General features: G+C 35.7%; 1 protein-coding gene across 3 annotated transcripts in view; it reads right to left on the bottom strand.

Annotated features, from left to right (window-relative positions):
* abr (ABR activator of RhoGEF and GTPase) overlaps positions 1–19810 on the bottom strand; it is a 191447-nt gene that overhangs the window by 86185 nt on the left and 85452 nt on the right. For all 3 annotated transcript variants that reach the window (XM_051109096.1, XM_051109097.1, XM_051109098.1), the window contains 3 exons: positions 18826–19011; positions 10115–10222; positions 7524–7584 (listed from right to left, as the gene is read on the bottom strand). In XM_051109096.1, the coding sequence (XP_050965053.1) occupies positions 7524–7584; positions 10115–10222; positions 18826–19011 (355 nt within the window). The remainder of the gene's footprint in view (positions 1–7523; positions 7585–10114; positions 10223–18825; positions 19012–19810) is intronic.

Genomic DNA, 19810 nt, shown 5'->3' with positions numbered 1-19810 from the left:
AAAGTACCGTGTACACATGAGAAGCACTGCTACACAGTTTTGAGAAGTATACCGACACACATTCAGATAAGGCTTTCCTGTGAGAAATGTTCAGGAAAGACTTTTGCCTCTCATTTCTTTGACAGCACTAGTGGGAGAATTCTCTACAGTCACATCTTCATTGTTTGACAGGGGTACAGCAGGTCCTGTGGTGGCCCTGCTGTCTTTCACTCTAATAGACAATGATTCCCATCAGTCCCTTCTCACTCACGCTCACTTCATCTAATTACAGAATCACATTGCAACAGAACGGAGCTCTCTGACAGGGCATATTTCCCATGAGTCTCTGCAAGGCTGACGGATTACAGTAGAGAGAGAGAAAGGTTTGAGGAGAACAGAGATGTGAGGTGAACTACTAGATTTATAAGGGAAAACTACAGCATCATTTATCAGTTAAGATATATAAAAGGAGTAATCAGTCTTGTCTCTCACATGCCAGTGTTCATTTGCATTGGCATTTACAGGGCTTTATCAGCATTCTCTATGGTGGTTTGAGGGCAAAATTTGTGGAATTTTGCTTGTCCATGCAAAACTTGTCGCCACAGTGTTTGGGTGGTTGGAAAGCTGCTGCGGTTGTTAGAAGTTCTGAGTGTTAGCGTTTAGCCGAGTGGTTGTTTTGTTGTTCTGGGTAGTTGTTAGAAAGATGTTAGTGTGCTCTGTGTGGATGCTAGAGCACTTCAAGGCGTTTGCTATGGGATACAGTGTTCAGGATTATCGCTAGGATGTTGCTAAGGTGTTCTTAGTGGTCACTGTGGTGCTGTTGGTTGATTCCTTGAGCATTGCTAGTTGGCTGCTATGAGTTATGGCATTCTGGGAGGTTGCTATTGCATTTCTATTTAGTTGCTGTTAGTTGCTGAGTTATGGTGTTCTAGGTAGTCACTAGACAGTTGCTAGGGTGTTCTTTGTGGTTGCTACAGTGTTGAGAGTGTGCTAACTGGTTGCTAGGGCATTGCTAGGTGGTTGCTATGAGCTGTGATGTTCTAAGTGGTCACTGGAAAGTTGCTAGGGTGTTCTTTGTAGTTGTTATAATGTGCTAACTGGTTGTTAGAGCATTGCTTGGTGGTTGCTATGAATTATGGTGTGTTGGGGGGTTTCTAAGGCATTGCTAGGTGGTTGCTATGAGTTGTGATGTTCTGAGTGGTCACTGGGGATTTGCTAGGTTGTTTTTGTGGTTGTTACAGTGTGCTAGCTGGTTTCTAGGGCATTGCTTGGTGGTTGATATGAGCTATAGTGTTCTGAATGGTCACAAGGCAGGTGCTAGGGTGTTCTTTGTTGTTGTCAAAGTGTTAATTCTTTGCTAGGGCATTGCTAGGTGGTTGCTACAGATTAAGGTATTTAAAGAGATGACTAGGCTGTTGCTAGGGTGCCCTTTTTGATTGTTATAGTGTGTTAGTTGGTTGCTAGGGTATTGCTTGGTGGTTGCTATGAGTTATGGTGTTTGGAATGGTCACTAGGCAGTTGCTAGGGTGTTCTTTGGGGTCGTTAAAGTGTGCTAACTGGTTGCTAGAGCATTGTTAGGTGGTTGCTATAGAATACGATATTCAAAGGGGTGACTAGGCTGTTGCTAGGGTGTCCTTTGTGATTGTTATAGTGTGTTAGTTGGTTGCTAGGGTATTGCTTGGTGGTTGCAATGAGTTATGGTGTTCGAATGGTCACTAGGCAGTTGTTAGTATGTTCTTTGTGGTTGTTACAGTGTGCTAACTTGTTTCTAGGGTGTTAGAAACAAGAAGCAACATGAATGCTATGAGTTGTGATATTTTAAGTGGTCACTGGGGAGTTGCTAGGGTGTCCTCTGTGGTTGTTACAGTGTGCTAACTTGTTTCTAGGGTTGCAAGGTGTTTGCTATGGGTTATGGTTATCTGAGGGGTCACTAGGCAGTTGTTAGGATGTTCTTTGTGGTTGCTATGGTGTCATCAGCAACAGCATTGCTAGGTGGTTGCTTATGTGCTTATGGTGTTCTGTTGGTCACTAGGTAGTAGCTAGGGTGTTCTTTAAAGTTGTTACAGTGTGTTAACTGGTTGCTAGCACATTGCTAGGTGTTATGGTGTGCTGAGTGGTCACTAGGCAGTTGTTGTGGTTGTTACAGTGTGCTAACTAGTTGCTAGGTGGTTGCAATGGATTATGGTGTTCTGAAGGGTAACTAGGCAGTTGCTAGGGTGCTCTCTGTGATTGTTACAGTGTGCTAGTTGGTTGCTAGGGCATTGCTAGCCAACTGCTATGAGTTATAAAGTTCTGGGTGGTTGCTAGGTGGTTACTACGAATTATGGAGTTCAAGGTCTCAAGGTCATTCCTAGAGCATTGCTAAGTGGTTACAACAGGTTATGGTGTGTTCAGGGTCATTGCTAGGTGGTTACTATGGGTTATGGTTTTCAGGGTCATTGAGGGCATTGCTTGGTCGTTACTAGTGTTATGGTGTTCAAGGTTGTTGCTAGGTGGTTATTATGGGTCATGGTGTTTAGGGTCATTGCTAGGGCATTGCTAGGTGGTTACTATAGTTTATGGTGTTCAGGGTCATTGCTAGGGCATTGCAAGGTGGTTACTATAGATTATGGTGATGTGGGTGTTAGCTAGGCAGTTACTACAGTGTTCGTTGTGATTACAGTGGAGTTTGTGGTTACTATAGTGTTACTAGATGGTTTCTAGGTTATTGCTGAGGTGTTCTTTGTGGATGCTACGGTGTTGCTATGTTGTGGTGTTCTGGATGGTTGCTAGTGGACTGCTACGTGTTTTTGTGTCCTGGAGCTTTTTAGGCAGATGCTACCATGTGCTTTGTGGTTGCCACAGTCTTGTTAAGTGGTTGTAAGTGTTTGTTGTTATGATAGTTTTACTAAATGAATGGTTACAGTAAGTGTTGCACAGTAAGTTTTTTATGTTGGTGCTATGCAGTTTCTATTCTAGTCCCTTGTCAGTCGATTTTAGCTCATTCCATCTCACAACTCCTGGCCAATCACAGCTGATTGGATCTGAAAGGGAACCAATCAGGGCTGCATTTCCTGAAAGCATTGTTATCCTAAGTAGCATTGGCACCAGTCCTCTCTATAAACTACTTAGACTAACAATGCTTTTAGTTTAGAGAAATGCAGCCCAGGACAGTCGCTTCAGGTTGTGACATCCAATCACAATCTTGAAGCACATCTCAGCGTAGACACTTCAAGATGCCCTTCACACGCAGTCACAGAATAAACCATTCTAGATCAATAGAGCTACTGATTTTCCATACATTCATCCTGCTGAACTGAGAAAAAGAGGACTAGAGTTTAATATTCAGCAGGAACAGAAGAATATGAGAGAAAGAGAGCAGCAAGTGATTGAGCGAAGGCACTGTAGACACCCATGGGTAGCACGTGTATATTTTTTCTTAGTGTCTGTGGCCCAATTTTCAAGGTCACACAAGACAGCATTGCGTGATTAATCATCAAATGAAATCACTTTCAATCCCTGTCTATAAAAGATGACAGATTACACACTTATATCGCAGGGACTTTCCATAAAGGCAACCGATAACAATTTTCCCTTATTATATACATTAAAATACACTGTTTAAAGTATATACAGAAGTATAAAGCAGAATGGAGGGCATCTCTTTACCAAAAAATTGTTTCAATTCATATGCAACTGTCAAATGTGTGAACTGAAAATACTTCTACATTAGCTTCAAAATAGACTTTAAACTTTTAACTCAGTAAAACATCTTCCTATTTTCCATATATTCTCAGACCACCCACATATATATATGATTACAAAGCACTGCGAGTTGTGTGTCATTGGGAGATGATTTAATCTAAATGTCACTGTTATGAGTCTAACACCATAACTAGCCTCAGAAGAGAAAAACAAATATTGCAAAAAAAATACTGTGGGCTGATACCATCTGAGTCATGCTTGCACAAGACAAATATTAGTCTGTTCTTATGCTTTGCTAAATACCAAAAAAAGTGTTTGGGGAATTCTGTCACATCAGCTAGGGTCTGACAGAGAAGAACTGAAATCTGGTCTTGGACAGGACATGTCACTCTGTGATATGAATAGACAAAGCAGGTTGCTCATAGTGGCAGAAGTCATTAGAGATGTGTAAAACATTAGCAAAGTCGATACATAGATATTGACATTAATTCATACTGACTACTTCTAGACTCTACTAGCTGACTGTAGCGGAAACCTGTTTTAACAATCTTTTAATTATCTGACTATAACCATGATACTTTATTAATTAGAAGGACTGCAGGATTCCAAAAAAGTCTCTTCGTCTTAAAATCAATATCACAAATGCCGAACTTACAAAAAATAAAATAAAATAAATAGACAAAATTAAACCAAACCTCTTTTTTGTTGACGTACTTTATATTGCTTTCCACAAATCTTCCTGATTACAACAGTGTACCCGTTAAGTGCCACACTTCTTACACTTTCTCTCAGGTTTCATTAGCTCCATTTCATCCTTTGTTTACACTGTCACAGATTCAGCTCAGCTCTTGAGGGGGCTGATTACATCTGATTGTCTATAATTTCAGCTAAATAATGCTAAAAAAACTGATTGCATGAGAGAGAAAGTGCACAGGAGAATTTTGACCAATTCTTCGATGTTTGGTCCAATATTTCTATAACATTATTCCTCTGTCTTCACCACTAGCGCATTCTAAAGTCTACTTTTATCTGTCTATCATCTATCACTGTGGTGACTGCAGCTGGTGCATTGTGGGAGATAATCCTCCAGTCACCTTGGGGTGGAAGGAGGAACTTCAAAGGTGTAAATGCATACAAATGCACAAACACACACAAATGCATGTCCATAAAACAAAACACTGAGTCAAAAGGCAACCTGCTATCATTCACTACAGTGCTCCTCAACCAGTTTTTACATTTGGTCACTGTTGGTAACGCTTTACTTAAAGCCTTTATGTATAACGCATTATAAATGGTTATTAAAGGGTAGAATGCGTTATAATTATTTATAATGTGCATTGTAATACATATCTTGTCATAAACAATTAATTATAATAATTATAACAGAATTTAAAAAGCATAGTGTAACAATGCTTATAATATATTAACTATGGTTACAGTTATTATTGAGACTGTCACTGTACAGACCATTATAAGGTGCAGTACAAGGAAAATTAATGCAGTATATAAAGGCTTAAAGTAAAGTGTAAGTAAAATTTATAGAACAATTTATTATATGCTAAATGAGTAACATAAAGCTAAGCAGGAAATTTTACAATTTTGGTTTCTAAATGCCTGTTGATTTTTAGTAATTCAGTACACCACAAAAAACACATTGTGGTTGGTGCAAACCGTGTTTATCCTCACTGCAAATGGGTGTGTTTTTAGTTTGAGTCGCATTTTTCATGTTCATCTTGTGTTGTTTTATAGAGTTTAACATACAGTCTTCAATGATGCGTGTCTGTCACTTAAAGGTATAGGATACAATGATAAAAATAAAGCATCCTATCTATTAAAAATTTATATTTATGTACTATGCAATACTGTACAGTTAATTGTTATAGGTGCTTTTATAGGTTAGTTGCAGTTTATCAACATTGTTTTCTCTGCATTACCCTATTATAAATAGATATTCAAATTATTTTGGGAGAACATGAGATGGGAGATTTTCGACAGAGTAAGACAAGACGAGCATTTGGCATTAAAAAGTATATAAATTGTATTTTTAAAAATAAAAATAACCGATCGTTTCGCTAGATAAGACCCTTATTCCTCGGCTGGGATCGTTTACAACCGCATTTGGGATCGTTTGAAGCCGCATTTAAACTGCATTTTGGAAATTCAAAATTAGGGCACCATAGCAGCCCATTATATGGAGAAAAATGTTGAAATGTTTTCCTCAAAAAACAATTTCTTTACGACAGAAGACAGAAAGCCATTAACATCTTGGATGACAAGGGTGTGTGTGAATTATTTGTAAATTGTTGTTCTGGAAGTGGAGTTCTCCTTTAAAATCAATATAGAAAACCACATAAAAACATTTTTGTTTTATGTCTGTGTTTTGGGCATGTCAAATTCTGGCTTCACAGACAAACATTTTGGTCAGGAACGTAGTAGTCTATATAATCTAGTCTATTGCACATTATGCAAAAACACGTTATAATCAGTAAATCTACAAAACTAATCTTTTAGCTATTTACATATCTGCACTGTGTTGTTTATGATGAGGGAATTTGTGAGTGTGTGTGATCAACACAGCACTGGCGCTTTAAGCGCTGAATAATCTAAGTGCCTCTGATTGGCCAGTGCATTCCCAAATTCAATTAATCAATTTGATTGGTTATAAGGCTCAACGCTGCACAAAACAGCGTGTAAAAGAAATCTGATGCAGTGTGAGCAGTTCCAGTTATTCATTTGGAAATTAAATTTGACCATATTTCCCATTGGGTTTCAAACCCAATCGACTCTTTCCACATGGATCTCACACATTCTTTCAGTCAAACACTTTGTCGAGTGCATATTTAAGTAATAAGTTATGATAAGTTGTGCTATATTATGAATACAGCCATGGCTGAAGTGCATTATGAGGAACAACACATGAAAAAATGAAGACGTCAGTTTTCATAAGCTTCAGAAGCTTTTAAGCTTATATATTACATGTCATCCTCCATCTGACAGTGTCAACTAAGATTAATAAATGATCCCCATATGCACCATGCAGTCATATAAAGTACACACTTACTGTTGTTACTATATTGCATATTTTAGCACTGCTGGAATGCATTATTGACCAGTCAATAGCAGAATTGGAATTATCTGTACTATAAGTGCCGTTACACTCGAGGTCCTACAACCGCGATGGAATATCAGAGCACATGCACAATTACAAGACACCCTGGTGCACTGAAATCAGATCAGACCTGTTTACCAGCAGATCACTAGAATGGTTCAATCTTCTGATTAGAAACCATGGACACAAAATAAATTCTTAAATCAAACTGCACAACAATCAAAAATCGAAAGTCAGTCAGATTATCAAAGCATTAAAACGCAATATAGTTACCGTAGGTGCAGTTACAACACAGTCGGAGAACCAACAGAACCTCCATGACAAACTTCCACTGATCCTGCAGTCTTCTCTAACTGCTTTCTCACTACTTCCTTCTCATTCAGCACCCCCTTTTATCCATCCCTCACAAACACCACCAAGACAGCGAGAGAGCAAGAGAGCGAGAGCAAGAGAGAGAGAGAGACTCTCCCGCTCTCCAAAACACTCAGAATGAGCAAGCACGCACTCTTCCTCACACTCACACACATTTGAGTTGTGGATGCTGCATACACAAGTAGGAAGATGCAGAGCTGAACTCATTCTTAAAGTGACACCGCTCACAGTTCACTCATTCATACATAACCACCCACTCTCTCAATGAATCGACACATCAGCTCACATTCTACCAGGCTCTGTAAATGCAGATCACTCACACACACACACACACACACACATACACACACACATCACTGATCAATAGATATGCTCTTACCCTCCATGGTGGAATTTGTGGTGCAGTCCTTGGATTCTTTAGGACCTTTAACTTTCAGATTCTGTCAACAGAGAAGATTCTCACTATAAATATACACAGATACAAGCACACACACATACAGAACTCACGTCTGGCTCATGCAGCAGAATGTGACGAATACTTCCTGTATGGAATAATGAAGAGAAATGTGATGCGGCGGAAGGCTTCTCGTGGATCTGTGTGTGTGAGTAAATGCACCATGCTGATGATTTTAATTAGATGTACAGTAAGTGATGTAAATGCCTTGCAATAGTGTTGCTATGCAGTTTCTAAGATGTCCTGAGTAGTTTTAACTCATTGCTATGCAGTTGCTTCGGTGTGTAAATGCCCCGCGTAATACATTGGGGTGTTTATATGGCTGGGTGGTTCCAATGTAAGTCTATGGGATTTTTACCCATTTCATTGTTGGGGTTTGTTCAAATAAGCAAAACAGCACTAATGTTGTAATGGATATGTTACATGTATATAATAAATATCTGAAAGTTTTAAAGAGCATACAGAGAACTCTGTTGTTAAATATGCTGTTAAAAAAGATCACAGCTTGCAATGTTTAATCAAGAAATTGTTGTATAAAGTCATTATTTTTGTTTTCTTTGGACACAACAAGCATTGTCATAGCGTTATAAAATTACAGGTTGATCCACTGATGTCACATGGACTATCTTAACAATGTCCTCACTACCTTTCTGGGCCTTGAACGTGTCAGTTGCATTGCTGTCTATGCAGGGTCAGAAAGCTCTCGGATTTCAATAAAAATATCTTAATTTGTGTTCCAAAGATGAACAAATGTCTTACAGGTTTAGAATGACAAGAGGGTGAGCAATTAATGACAGAATTTTTCATTTTTAGGTGAACTATCCCTTTAAGTTACTTATATTTTAGACACACTGTAAATATCGGTTTTGTATGATGGCGTTTTAGTGGCACATTAAAAAAAAAAAAATACTAATCTAAGATTGAAGTCCTAATATTTAGAGAATAAATTAGAAATTACAATAATAAAGTCAAAATATTACGAGAATAAAATCAAAATTTGTAGAATAAAGTTTAAATGTTTTAAGAATGCTCAATAAGCTTGTATATACTCTCAAAATATTATTCGTATAATATACTTTAATCGCATAATTGCTACAAATTAATTTTCGTAATTGACTTTATTCTTAAACATTTTGACTTTATTCTCAAAACACTTTGACTTTATTCTCATAGTATTATGACTTCATTCTCATAATTTCAACTTAAATCTTGAAATATTACAACTTTAATCTTGTAATTTTGCATTTTTGCATTTTTTTAACATGGCACACAAACTACACGACGTTGTAGTTTTGATTTATTTTGCCAATGAAAATAGTTACAGAACCATTGTTCATCTAAAAAAACAAAACACATAAATCATTATTAAATGAGTGTGCTTTTTTGACCTGCATTTAATCTGAGAATGCATTACAGATTGAATGCATTTGGTGTGTGATAGAGTAAACAGTAATAGCAGGTTCAGTGGCAGCAGCAGCCTCCCCTGGGTACTAATGCCCTTAGGTAAGGAGTTTTAATTCCATAGGGGGCGCTGTTGCCCAACTTCTAATAAAATTAAAGTAAAAAACACAAATAACATTTAGACTGTGGTTCTGATTAAATAAAGCAGAAACTGATGTCGATAAAATCAAGAGTGTTTTGATTTAACAATCAGAAGCTATAGCTTACATAAATAAATAAAAAAAAAAATTAAAATAAAAATTCACAAACACGACACTAAATTAAATAATTGTGTAATATGTTACATTTTTTAAACAAATTAGGAGCTCTAAAATATTTTTTGGATTTCTTTTGCTTTAGATCTACAAATGTTACATATTAAGATAAAATGTTAATGTTACCACTGCATTTTTCTGAAGAAAAAAAAAGCAGCAATTGATATATAGTTTTTTTGTAGTTATTTTCAAAGCTTCAATGTACTGTCATTATAAAAGAACTTCATTATTATTTATTTAATTCTAACAAATTGTTAAAAACTAACCAAAAAAACTGAGCGTTGGTTCCAAACAAAAGAAAATACATCGGTCTCGGCATCGGCCAAAAATACTGACATATCGGATATCGGCAAAGACGATTATGAACATAAGCATTATAAAACAAATCGTCCGAATTAATTTACTTCATTTTGTTCACTTCTTTCTGATATAGTGCACTCAACTGCTATACACTATATAGGGATTAGTGAACGGTTGAATGAGTGAGCAATTTCAGACAGCTATATGCTTAGTTCCTAAATAAATTCGCCATTTTGAACAAATTGGTTTCTTAAGACTCACTAAGGCAGTAACTTGGCACCACTTAGGCCTACTGGCAGTTTTAGTTTCATATTTAAAAGTAATCGATCATCTATCATTTCATATTTCAATATTAAAATATTAGATACAGATTTTAATCCACATTGGGGAACATTTAATACGGATCAATGACTGGACAATGGCCAATTCCTGACCATTTCAAATATTGGCTCCACCTCATTACTAAAGTATACTATAGTGTATTGTGGTAGATGAGCTCACCTCAGAGATCTTCTGAAACTGGCTGTTGGCCTGACTGCATTTCTCCGCCGTCTCCACTGCCACTTTATAGTTGTCCACAAAGGCTTTGTACACACCAAGCTGACTGGCCTGAGAAAACAATCAGAAGAACCAGGGGTTAAATGCAATACAAACACAGAGACAGAGAGAGAAAGGTGATGGTATGGGAAAACCTCAGAGAAGAGGAGGAAAAGAATGGAAGGACTAGAGGCTGGAGACACAGCGGGATGAAAGAGACTGAAAAATGGCAATGCTGAAACATTCATTTCATCTGTAGACCTCTTAGAACATTCATCAAAGTGTGTTCACAGTGGACGCTTTCTGCTGCAGCGAGTTCATCCTCAGGATAAGACATGAGATACAGACAACAGAGCTTCTGCTGAGAGCTCTGGAGACCGAAAGATGGGAAGTTTAAAGCAGGATTCATCACACCACTTCAGATCATTTGCTCTAATAACAGTCAGAGGAACATGAAGAACTGTTATGATGCCCATGCAGAGTGAAGCACAATCATCCTGGGGTCTCATATTAAAGCGTGTCATTTCTTCAGCACTAGCCTCATCAAAAGGAATAGCACAAATAAAAAAAATGGTTTTCACAATGTTCTCACAAACACTCCTCCATCTGTCTTGGGTCAGCAAACCCAAACTCACACCATTTATTAAGCCTAAGTTGACGTGTCTGGTTGGTCAAGATACTCAAACAGAGAAACGATTTGATGTTAACCAGCCAAAATTTAACTTTCAAAATGAGGTGTCTGTAAGTGGATAGCAGTATTACAAGCATAAGCATTCTACCCATCTGTAGAATTTTTAATACTATTCCAGGAGCTCTCAAGCACTGTGTGCCAGATTCTTGTTTTTTTGGGTTTTTTTGGAAATCTAACAAAGACTAGTTTCCTTTCAAACTCGTCTCTAAATGTATCAATGCTGTCGCTATGTTTCCTAAATGTTTTCTATTAGAGGTTAACCAATTATCGGTGCCGATATATATAAAATATTTTAATGGCTACCAGTATCAGTCATTTTTAAAACAGCATTTAAAAGCATTAAAAGAAAGCTTTTGTCAGAGCCCTTATTATTCTTAATTTTGACACCAGACATATATATCGGTTCAAAATATTGGTTATCATTCTACTTCATCGGTATCAGTTTTTCAGTCATCGGCCCTGAAAAACATATCAGTCAACCCCTATTTTCTATCTTTAAACAATAACTGAATTTGTAAAGTGATTAACAGTTGATTGTATGTAATTAAATGAGAAATAAAATGTAAAATTGTTCTTAATAATTTAAATGATTCAAAGCTGTATTCATCTTTCAGATTGGTGGTTAATTGATACAATGGCAAATACAGTAAGGGGGGAAATATTGTAAGTATGCAACATGTCAACATTTTTTTTTTTTTTACTTTTTAACTTTTAACACAGTTCCAATACAGCAATTCACATTAAATTTTGACCAGGAAAAAGAAATCCACACAGATAAAGAAAGCATCATATTACAACACATTAAAAAGTTTAAAGGAGAAGTTCACTTCCAAAACAAAGATTCACATATAATGTACTCACCCCCTTGTCATCCAAGATGTTCATGTCTTTCTTTCTTCAGTCATAAAGAAATTATGTTTTTTGAGGAAAACATTTCAGGATTTTTCTCCATATAATGGACTGATATGGTGCCCGATTTTGAACTTCCAAAATGCAGTTTAAATGCGGCTTTAACTGATCCTAAATGTGGTTGTAAATGATTCCAGCCGAGAAAGAAGGGTCTTATCTAGAGAAACGATCAGTTATTTTAATAAAAATAATACAATTTATATACTTTTTAATGTCAACGCTCATCCTGTCTTACTCTGCCTGGACTGTTTTTTTTTTTCGGTTTATGAAAGTTAGGGTATGTCCAAAAACTCCCATCTCATGTTCTCCCTCAACTTCAAAATCGCCCTATATCGCTGTTTTTTACCTTTTTGGTTAAGGGTGTCGGATGATTTTGAAATGATTTTTGAAGTTGAGAGAGAAAATAAGATTGTTTTTCGACATACCCTAACTGTCTTGAGCCAGAATACACAGAGTTCAATGAGAGCGAGGCAAGACGAGCATTTGAGAATAAAAAGTATTTAAATTGTATTTTTTTTTAACTTTTATTAACTTTATTAAATTAATTTTTTAACTGATTGTTTCGCTAGATAAGACCCTTCTTCCTCTGCTGGGATCGTTTACAACCGCATTTGGGATTGTCTGAAGCCACATTTAAACTGCATTTTGGAAGTTCAAAATCGGGGCACCATATCAGTCCATTATATGAAGAAAAATGCTGAAATGTTTTCCTCAAAAAACAATTTCTTTACGACTGAAGAAAGACATGAACATCTTGAATGACAAGGGGGTGAGTACATTATATGTGAATCTTTGTTTTGGAAGTGGACTTCTCCTTTAAAGCCTTGTCTTGCCTTGGTGTACTGCTTTTTTGTTACTGCATTCAGTGCATTTTTCCTTTGTCGTTCAATTGTTTTTATGGACTGTAATATTATGATTTCTTTATCTGTGCAGATTTCTTGAGTTAATACCAATGTCTGATCAAAATTTCATATGAATTGCTGCACTGGAACTGTGTTTAACAGAAATAAATAATATTTTAAAGCATAATAAAATATGAAACCAATATTAGAAATTGCAGTAATATTTCACAATATTACAGTTTTTTCCTGTACACTGTAAAAAAAATTCAACTTAAAATAAATAGTTACCTCACTGCCTTAGTTTAGTCAACTCAAATAAGTTTAGTCAACTTAAAATATTAAGTTGAACTAAGTGACAACTTAAGATATTTGTTGACTAAACTTTTAGTTTTTTTTTTTTTTTGACAAAAATTTTAAGTCAGTGGGGTAATTATTTTAAGTTTAAACCACCATTTTTTTTACAGTGTATTTTTAATCAAATAAATACAGCCTTGACAAGCATAAGAGACTTCAAAATCTTACTGATCCCAAACTTTTGAATGGCAGTGTACAGTATATGATACTACACTATTTAATTTAAAGATAGTAAGTAACAAAAGCATAACAATCGTTGTTAATTTTATATCAATTTTATATAATATTCACTGATATAAACGGAAATGAATCAATATATATGACCTGTCAAATAAACAGATATATACTTTAGATAGCTAAAAACTTCTTGATTCTGTAATCCTTTAATATGGAAATTTGAAAAACAATGATATTGTTAAAAACACGAATAAAAATGTCCCACAATGTCAAATATTTTTATTCGTGTTTTTGCAACTGGATGCAGCACAGCAGCATAATTTGAAGTTGCTCAATCAAAGTGTTTCAAGCGATCGACTAACTTTTCTGTCCACATCCACATGGCTTAGATAACTTGTGCACTTATAATACAATGTGCACTTCAGAAGATCAAAAAGCTGTTTTACCTGAATTTTCCAAGGTTTGTGGAATTAAATGTTTAACGAATTATTTAGACTATGGTGATTTTAACAAAGTAAGAAGATCTTAGAAGATCAAATTCTGACTTGGCCTCTAGCTCTTTTCTCGTACTATTGTCTTATGACCTGTCTTCTCTGCTGTGATTCCTGGCTTAGGTACAATTATGGATTGCTTTATATTTGTGCCCTGAGGTGAGAACTGCATGATGAGACCCTGTGTTCTCAATCTCCATCCCAGCATGCTCCTCTTTCCCGCTGCTCGAGAGAAGTCTGGAACACAACACATCACACGAACATGCCTTCGTCGCCTAGCAACCCCGCATCAAGCGCTCTGACTTTTCACAGACGAGCTCTGATACGCACGCGCACGTCACAAAGACGAGGTGAAGAGAGGAACATTGGTGGGAAGAGAAGTGCAGAGCTAATGAGTGGGAGAGTGAGAGAGAGAATGAAAGAAAGAGTGAAGGGTGACTAATAGAGAGAAACTCTGCCTCCAATCAACTCCGTCTGGATTTGCTCATCCTAAACCTTTCCTTCTGTTCAAACAGAGAACTTTTTTCTTCTTGTCCATTTTAGTCTTAGTCTTTCATGCTTCTTTTCCTCTTCACTGAGTTTCTAGAGCAATAGGGAGACTGTAATTACTCCATCTGCTAACTCAACCACTGTCGCAATGTTGTACTAATCACAGGTGCTTGTGTGTGTGTGTGTGCATGGAGAAAAATCTTTCAGAAAAGTCTTGTTTCATAACCTCCTGCCATCTGGTGTTTGGTTCAGGAGATAAATGAAGTGTAACCTGTAATGATGAGCAGTAAAGCATGCTGGGTAAAGACTAACAAAATTCATCCAGAGTGGAACAATTAATTTAACTGCACAAAAAAAGATTTGTGCTTTTTTTTATCTGAGCAGTTCTGTTTTCTAATTAATGTATAGCAGTTTTACTATGTAGTTTGTTATTTTGGTGATAATAAATGTAATTAATTAATTTTTGCATTCATTTTGTGATGAAGAGTGGAAAAAATAACTGGACAATTTTAACTAGACTTATTTTTTGGGCATTAAACATTTGAAATCTGCTTAGCAACAACACTTGTTTAAGCCTCATATGGTTCCTCTAACTGGAAGGGGAAATCACATTTACAAGTCATGCAGAAAATCCATAATCATTGAGATAGACATCAAATATTGTCAAAAAAAAAATATTTTATATCAATCAGCTTGATGACTGATATAAAATGATGAGGCCCACTTGACTTTTAACTGTACAGAAATAACCTGTCATTCGCATTTCTCATGACCCTTAATAAATGTTAACTGATCAAATTATAAAATTTAATATTTTGCATCACGCCTTTAGCTCTGAGTTAGAGTATAGCATATTCCTGGTTTTATTTAACTCACACTACAGTTAAACAGGTTGGATTAATTTTTTTTTTTAAGAAATTAGTCATTTTCTTCAACTAAGATGTATTAAACTGATCAAAAGGGACAGTAAAAACATTTGTCATTTCACAAAAGATTTCCATTTCACATAAATGCTGTTCCTATGGACATTTGATTCATCAGAGAGAAAAAAAGGGGAAAATAATGGATCACAGTTTCCACAAAAATGTTAAGCAGCACAAATGTTTTCAGCATTGAAAATAAGAAATGTTTCTTGAGCACCACAGAAAGATTTCTGAATGGTCATGTGACACTGGACTAAAGTAATTCAGCTTTAACATCACAGAAATAAAGTATATTTTATGTATTAGATATATACTTCCATTCTAAATTTTGGCATAAGTAGGATTTTTAATGTTTTTTAAAAAAGTCTCTTATGCTTATGAAAGTTCCATTTATTTGATCAAAAACGAGAAAAAAGCAACATTATTATGCAATTTAAAATAACAGTTTTCTATCAGGCATTACATCAGGTCATTCTAATATGCTGATTTATTATTAATGTTGGAAACAGTTGTGCTGCTTATTTTTTTATTTATTTAAAATGTATACTTTTTCAGGATTCTTTGATGAATAAAAAGTTATAAAGAACAGCATTTATTCAAAATAGAAATCCTTTCTAACAATAAAAATCTTTACTCAGAAGTCTTTATCACTTTTTTTTGTCAATTTAATACATCCTTGTTGAATAAAAGTATTAATTCATTTTTTTTGTACTGACCCCAAACTTTAAATTAGAAATCTTTTCTAACAATATACACTATATTTTAAATAAATGCTGTTATTATTCATCAAAGAATCCTGAAAAAAGTATCACAGGTTTTATATATATACACATATATATATATATATATATATATATTAAAGAGCACAACAGTTTCCAACACTGACAATAAATCTGCATATTACAATAATTTCTGAAGGACCATGTGACACTGAAGACTGGATTAATGATGCTGAAAATTCAGCTTTGCATCACAGGAATAAATTTTATTTTAAAGTATATTAAAATAGAAAACCAGTATTTTAAATAGCAATAATATTTCACAAAATTACATTTTTTTTCTGTTTTGTAATTAAATAAATGCAGCCTTGATGGGCAGAAAAGGCTTCTTTAAAAAAACATTCAAAATCTTACAGATTTTTCCAACATGCAGCACATAAAAAGGAAAAAATGATTTTCCACAGATCACAAAAGCGTAGCGCTGTACTCCATCTAGAGTCTGTCAGTAAGACACACATTGGCATATCCCTAGTCAGCTGTCTACCTAGACAGCTTTATAGTCATCATAGACATGTGGAGTGTCCGTTTCTCTAGTTTCATGTAAACACACATACACACACAGGCCTAAAAAGAGCTGAGTGTTTCATTTTCATGGGGCAGTACTTAGGCATCTCCTCTCTGCTGTTTCTTTCAGTCTCAACAGATGCTCCTTTATACTTCTGCAGTCAAAGTAGTGCAAGATATTGTTTTCTAGATAAGCACATATACAGTACATACCAGTATAAAGAGAGATCAATATATAATGCTAGAGATAAATTCTCACAGATGGTTTAAAAAGTAAAGACTAATCCCAAGTAAAGACTAAACCCAAAATTACACCGTATGATTGACTAACATCTTTACGTACGAAATAAGCATTATATGTGGAACTCTTAAAGGTTAAATTATGCTGAAAAGTGTTGATTTTAGCATTATATTTAGTGCATGTTAAAGGGCGTGCCGAAGGGAAACTGTGGTGTCATGACACTTCTGATTTAAAGGTGACATATCATGAAAATCTGACTTTCCATATTTGAGTGCTATAAATGGGTCCCCAGTGCATCTACCAAACCAGAAAATGCCACTCAGATTTCACTCCCCCCATGATGTAGAAAGCGGATCTCATTACACTATTAAGGCCTCTTTAATCTGCACATTTTTACCCAAGGCACCGCCATTGTGTTTTCTCAAGTGACAACGGTGTATCAGTTCTAACGCCATGGCAAAAGTGTGAGCAAAGCATGCTAACTGTTGTTGTTGACTGCACAGACAAGCACAGAACACTATTTAGAGTCCCAGCCTCAGAGGAGACAAGAGAGCAGTGGATTTATTGATTTATTTACTGTATATTACACCGCTGCCACACAGATCTAATTTAAACATGATTTCTTTCCCAGCTATTTACCTTCACAGACATAACCAAATGTTTCTGTTTTTCTCCTGGGTGTTTTTAACATAAACTTGTGCATATTTGACAATTTAAGTGCAATAAGAGATTAAATAGAACTTTAAAGAGAACTGCTTTGGTTAAAAATTCTCAATGGTTGTGTAAAACAACACCATATTTACCTTGTCAAAATGAGCTCTGCAAAAATCAGCCCATTCTGATAGATTGCTCCTTTATATGCAAATGAGCTCTGCTTGCCCCGCCCCTCTCTTCTCTCTGTGGAGTGACGAGCCTGTTTACTTTAGCCGCATTTAGCGCGTTTAGCCATGAAACTTGCTAACTAGCACGTTATTAGGAAAGGTGATTGCAGAGTTTCATAAAAAAACCTTATACTCACATCTGCTGTAGGTGAAGCTGGATCACGAGTGATTTGCGTGAACATAGACGCATTTATGTAGATCGGGAGGCACATTCCCTTCACAAATAAATGTAATCCACTGCATCTTCAGCGGCTCAGATGTCGGGAGTAAATGATGACCACTACGTTCATTATTACATCCAGCAACACAACACCTCAATCGCTCAATCTGAGATATTCTTGTCTAACTTACATCCCTGCTCCCGCATCAAAACAGCTAATATAAGGCGAGTCTGAGGTAAGATGCTCATGTCAATCAACTATCGTGGGAGCAGCCTTTGTCTCGATTTGAAAAAGGGGATATTATTTTTACAGATTAATTAAAAAACACTGCATGGATTTTTATCATTATAGTGTAGATAATGACAAACACACATTAATGTTCAAACAACATGTAAAAGTGAACTTTGCATCCGATGACCCCTGTAAAGAGACATGCATGAAAACAGCATGTTTCTGTTTACACACAAAATAGGCCTTTTTTAAAATGATACAATAAATGATCTGTGGGGTATTTTGAGCTGAAACTTCTCAGACACATTCTGGGGACACCTCAGACTTATATTACATCTTGTAAAAAGGGGCATAATAGATCTCTATTAAAATCTGGGCTTTCAGAAGGATAAAAAAAGAATTGGCTAATTAATATCAAGAACATTTTGATTCTTCATTTAATGACCCCTTTTATGTTTTTGAAAGACACCTGTTATTATCACCGAGGCTGCATTTATTGATCTAAAATACAGAAAAAATTGTAATAGCAATATTATTACTGTGAAATATTATTACAGGTTAAAACAACTGCTTTCTATTTCAAGATATTTTCAAATGTAATTGATTCCAGTGATGCGAAGCTGAATTTTTAGCAGCTATTACTCCAGTTTTCAGTGTCACATGATTCTTCAGAAATCAGAAATATGTTGATTTGTTTCATATTATTATTATAAATGTTATAAATACTAAAAACAGTTATGCTACTTAATATTTTTGTGGAGGCCATGATACTTTTTTTCAGAATTCTCTGATGTAAAAGTGTAAAAGAACAGCATTTTATTTGAATTTGAAATCTTTTGTAACATTATAAATATATTTACTGTCAATCTTGATCAATTTATTGATGAATAACGGTATTTTTTTTTAACTGACTCTAAACAGAGAGTTCACTGTATTTAGAAATACCATCTAAAGCCTTTGAACGGTGTGTCTGGCAGGACACAATGTGGCAGGTGGACTCACCAGTTTCTGGAAGAGATGTCCGACAGTGACCTTCTCATCCCACTGCTGAATGTGGGGAGAAAGAGCATCATAAAACTCCTTATGGATCTCAAAGATGTCTTGGATCATGAAGAAAATAGTGTCAATCTGCTCCATTGTCAGCACAGGCTTTGATGTAGTAGCTGTGGCTTTAAGAGGCTTCATGGGCTGAGAGAGAGGAAGAGATGAATTAGTCAGCATGTTCACTACTCACATGTATTTATATATCAAGCAATAAATGTACATGTTAAGCAATAAGTTTCCATACTTTCCAAACCCTTAAATTTACTTATAAATGACTGAGGTTTAACATGAAAATACATGTGGTCTGGTTGTGTCACTCCTGATCATGACAATGTAACTGTTGCATCTTGTGCACTTTATACCCACAAACAACTGCCTAGCAACCACTCCTGATGTGATTTAAACTGAATTAAACCACTAAGTCTTTTACGATGCATTTAGTTCAGCCAAAATTCATGTAGTATTCAAGTAGTGTTGTGTAAATTTCCCTCTCCACTTCCTGTGAATTGATGCATCGATTAACATTCATTTCCTTTGCACTTGCAATGGAGAAAGCATATGAACAAAGAACAAATGAGAGCAAAAGAACTATTTCACAGCACATGTGTTCATGTGTGTTAGCTTTCATTTCTTTCTTCAGGGTTGATAACGCTGTGTTAAAGTGCAGGATGGTTATTTTCAGATCAGCATGACTCAAGTTGCTCTTCTCCGCATCACGATACTGCTTGAAGAGTGCAGTTTTTCTTTCCTGTATTGATGTATTTTTGATTATAGCAGGATGTTTGGGCGGGACATCAAAGCCTGTTTCTTTTAAAATCACCCATAACCTTTTGTTACATCACAGTCACAAATCGTGATGATTTGCAGCTTGTTAATGTGAGCATTTCATTGGATCAATGCTTTGGCCATTTTTTTTTGGCCACTGATAATGCTTTGGCCATTT

The sequence above is a fragment of the Labeo rohita genome, chromosome 5 (assembly GCF_022985175.1).
Source record: "Labeo rohita strain BAU-BD-2019 chromosome 5, IGBB_LRoh.1.0, whole genome shotgun sequence".
Taxonomy (NCBI): Eukaryota; Metazoa; Chordata; class Actinopteri; order Cypriniformes; family Cyprinidae; genus Labeo; species Labeo rohita.
Note: the sequence above shows the minus strand (reverse complement) of the source record. Positions and strands in the feature narration are given on the sequence as shown.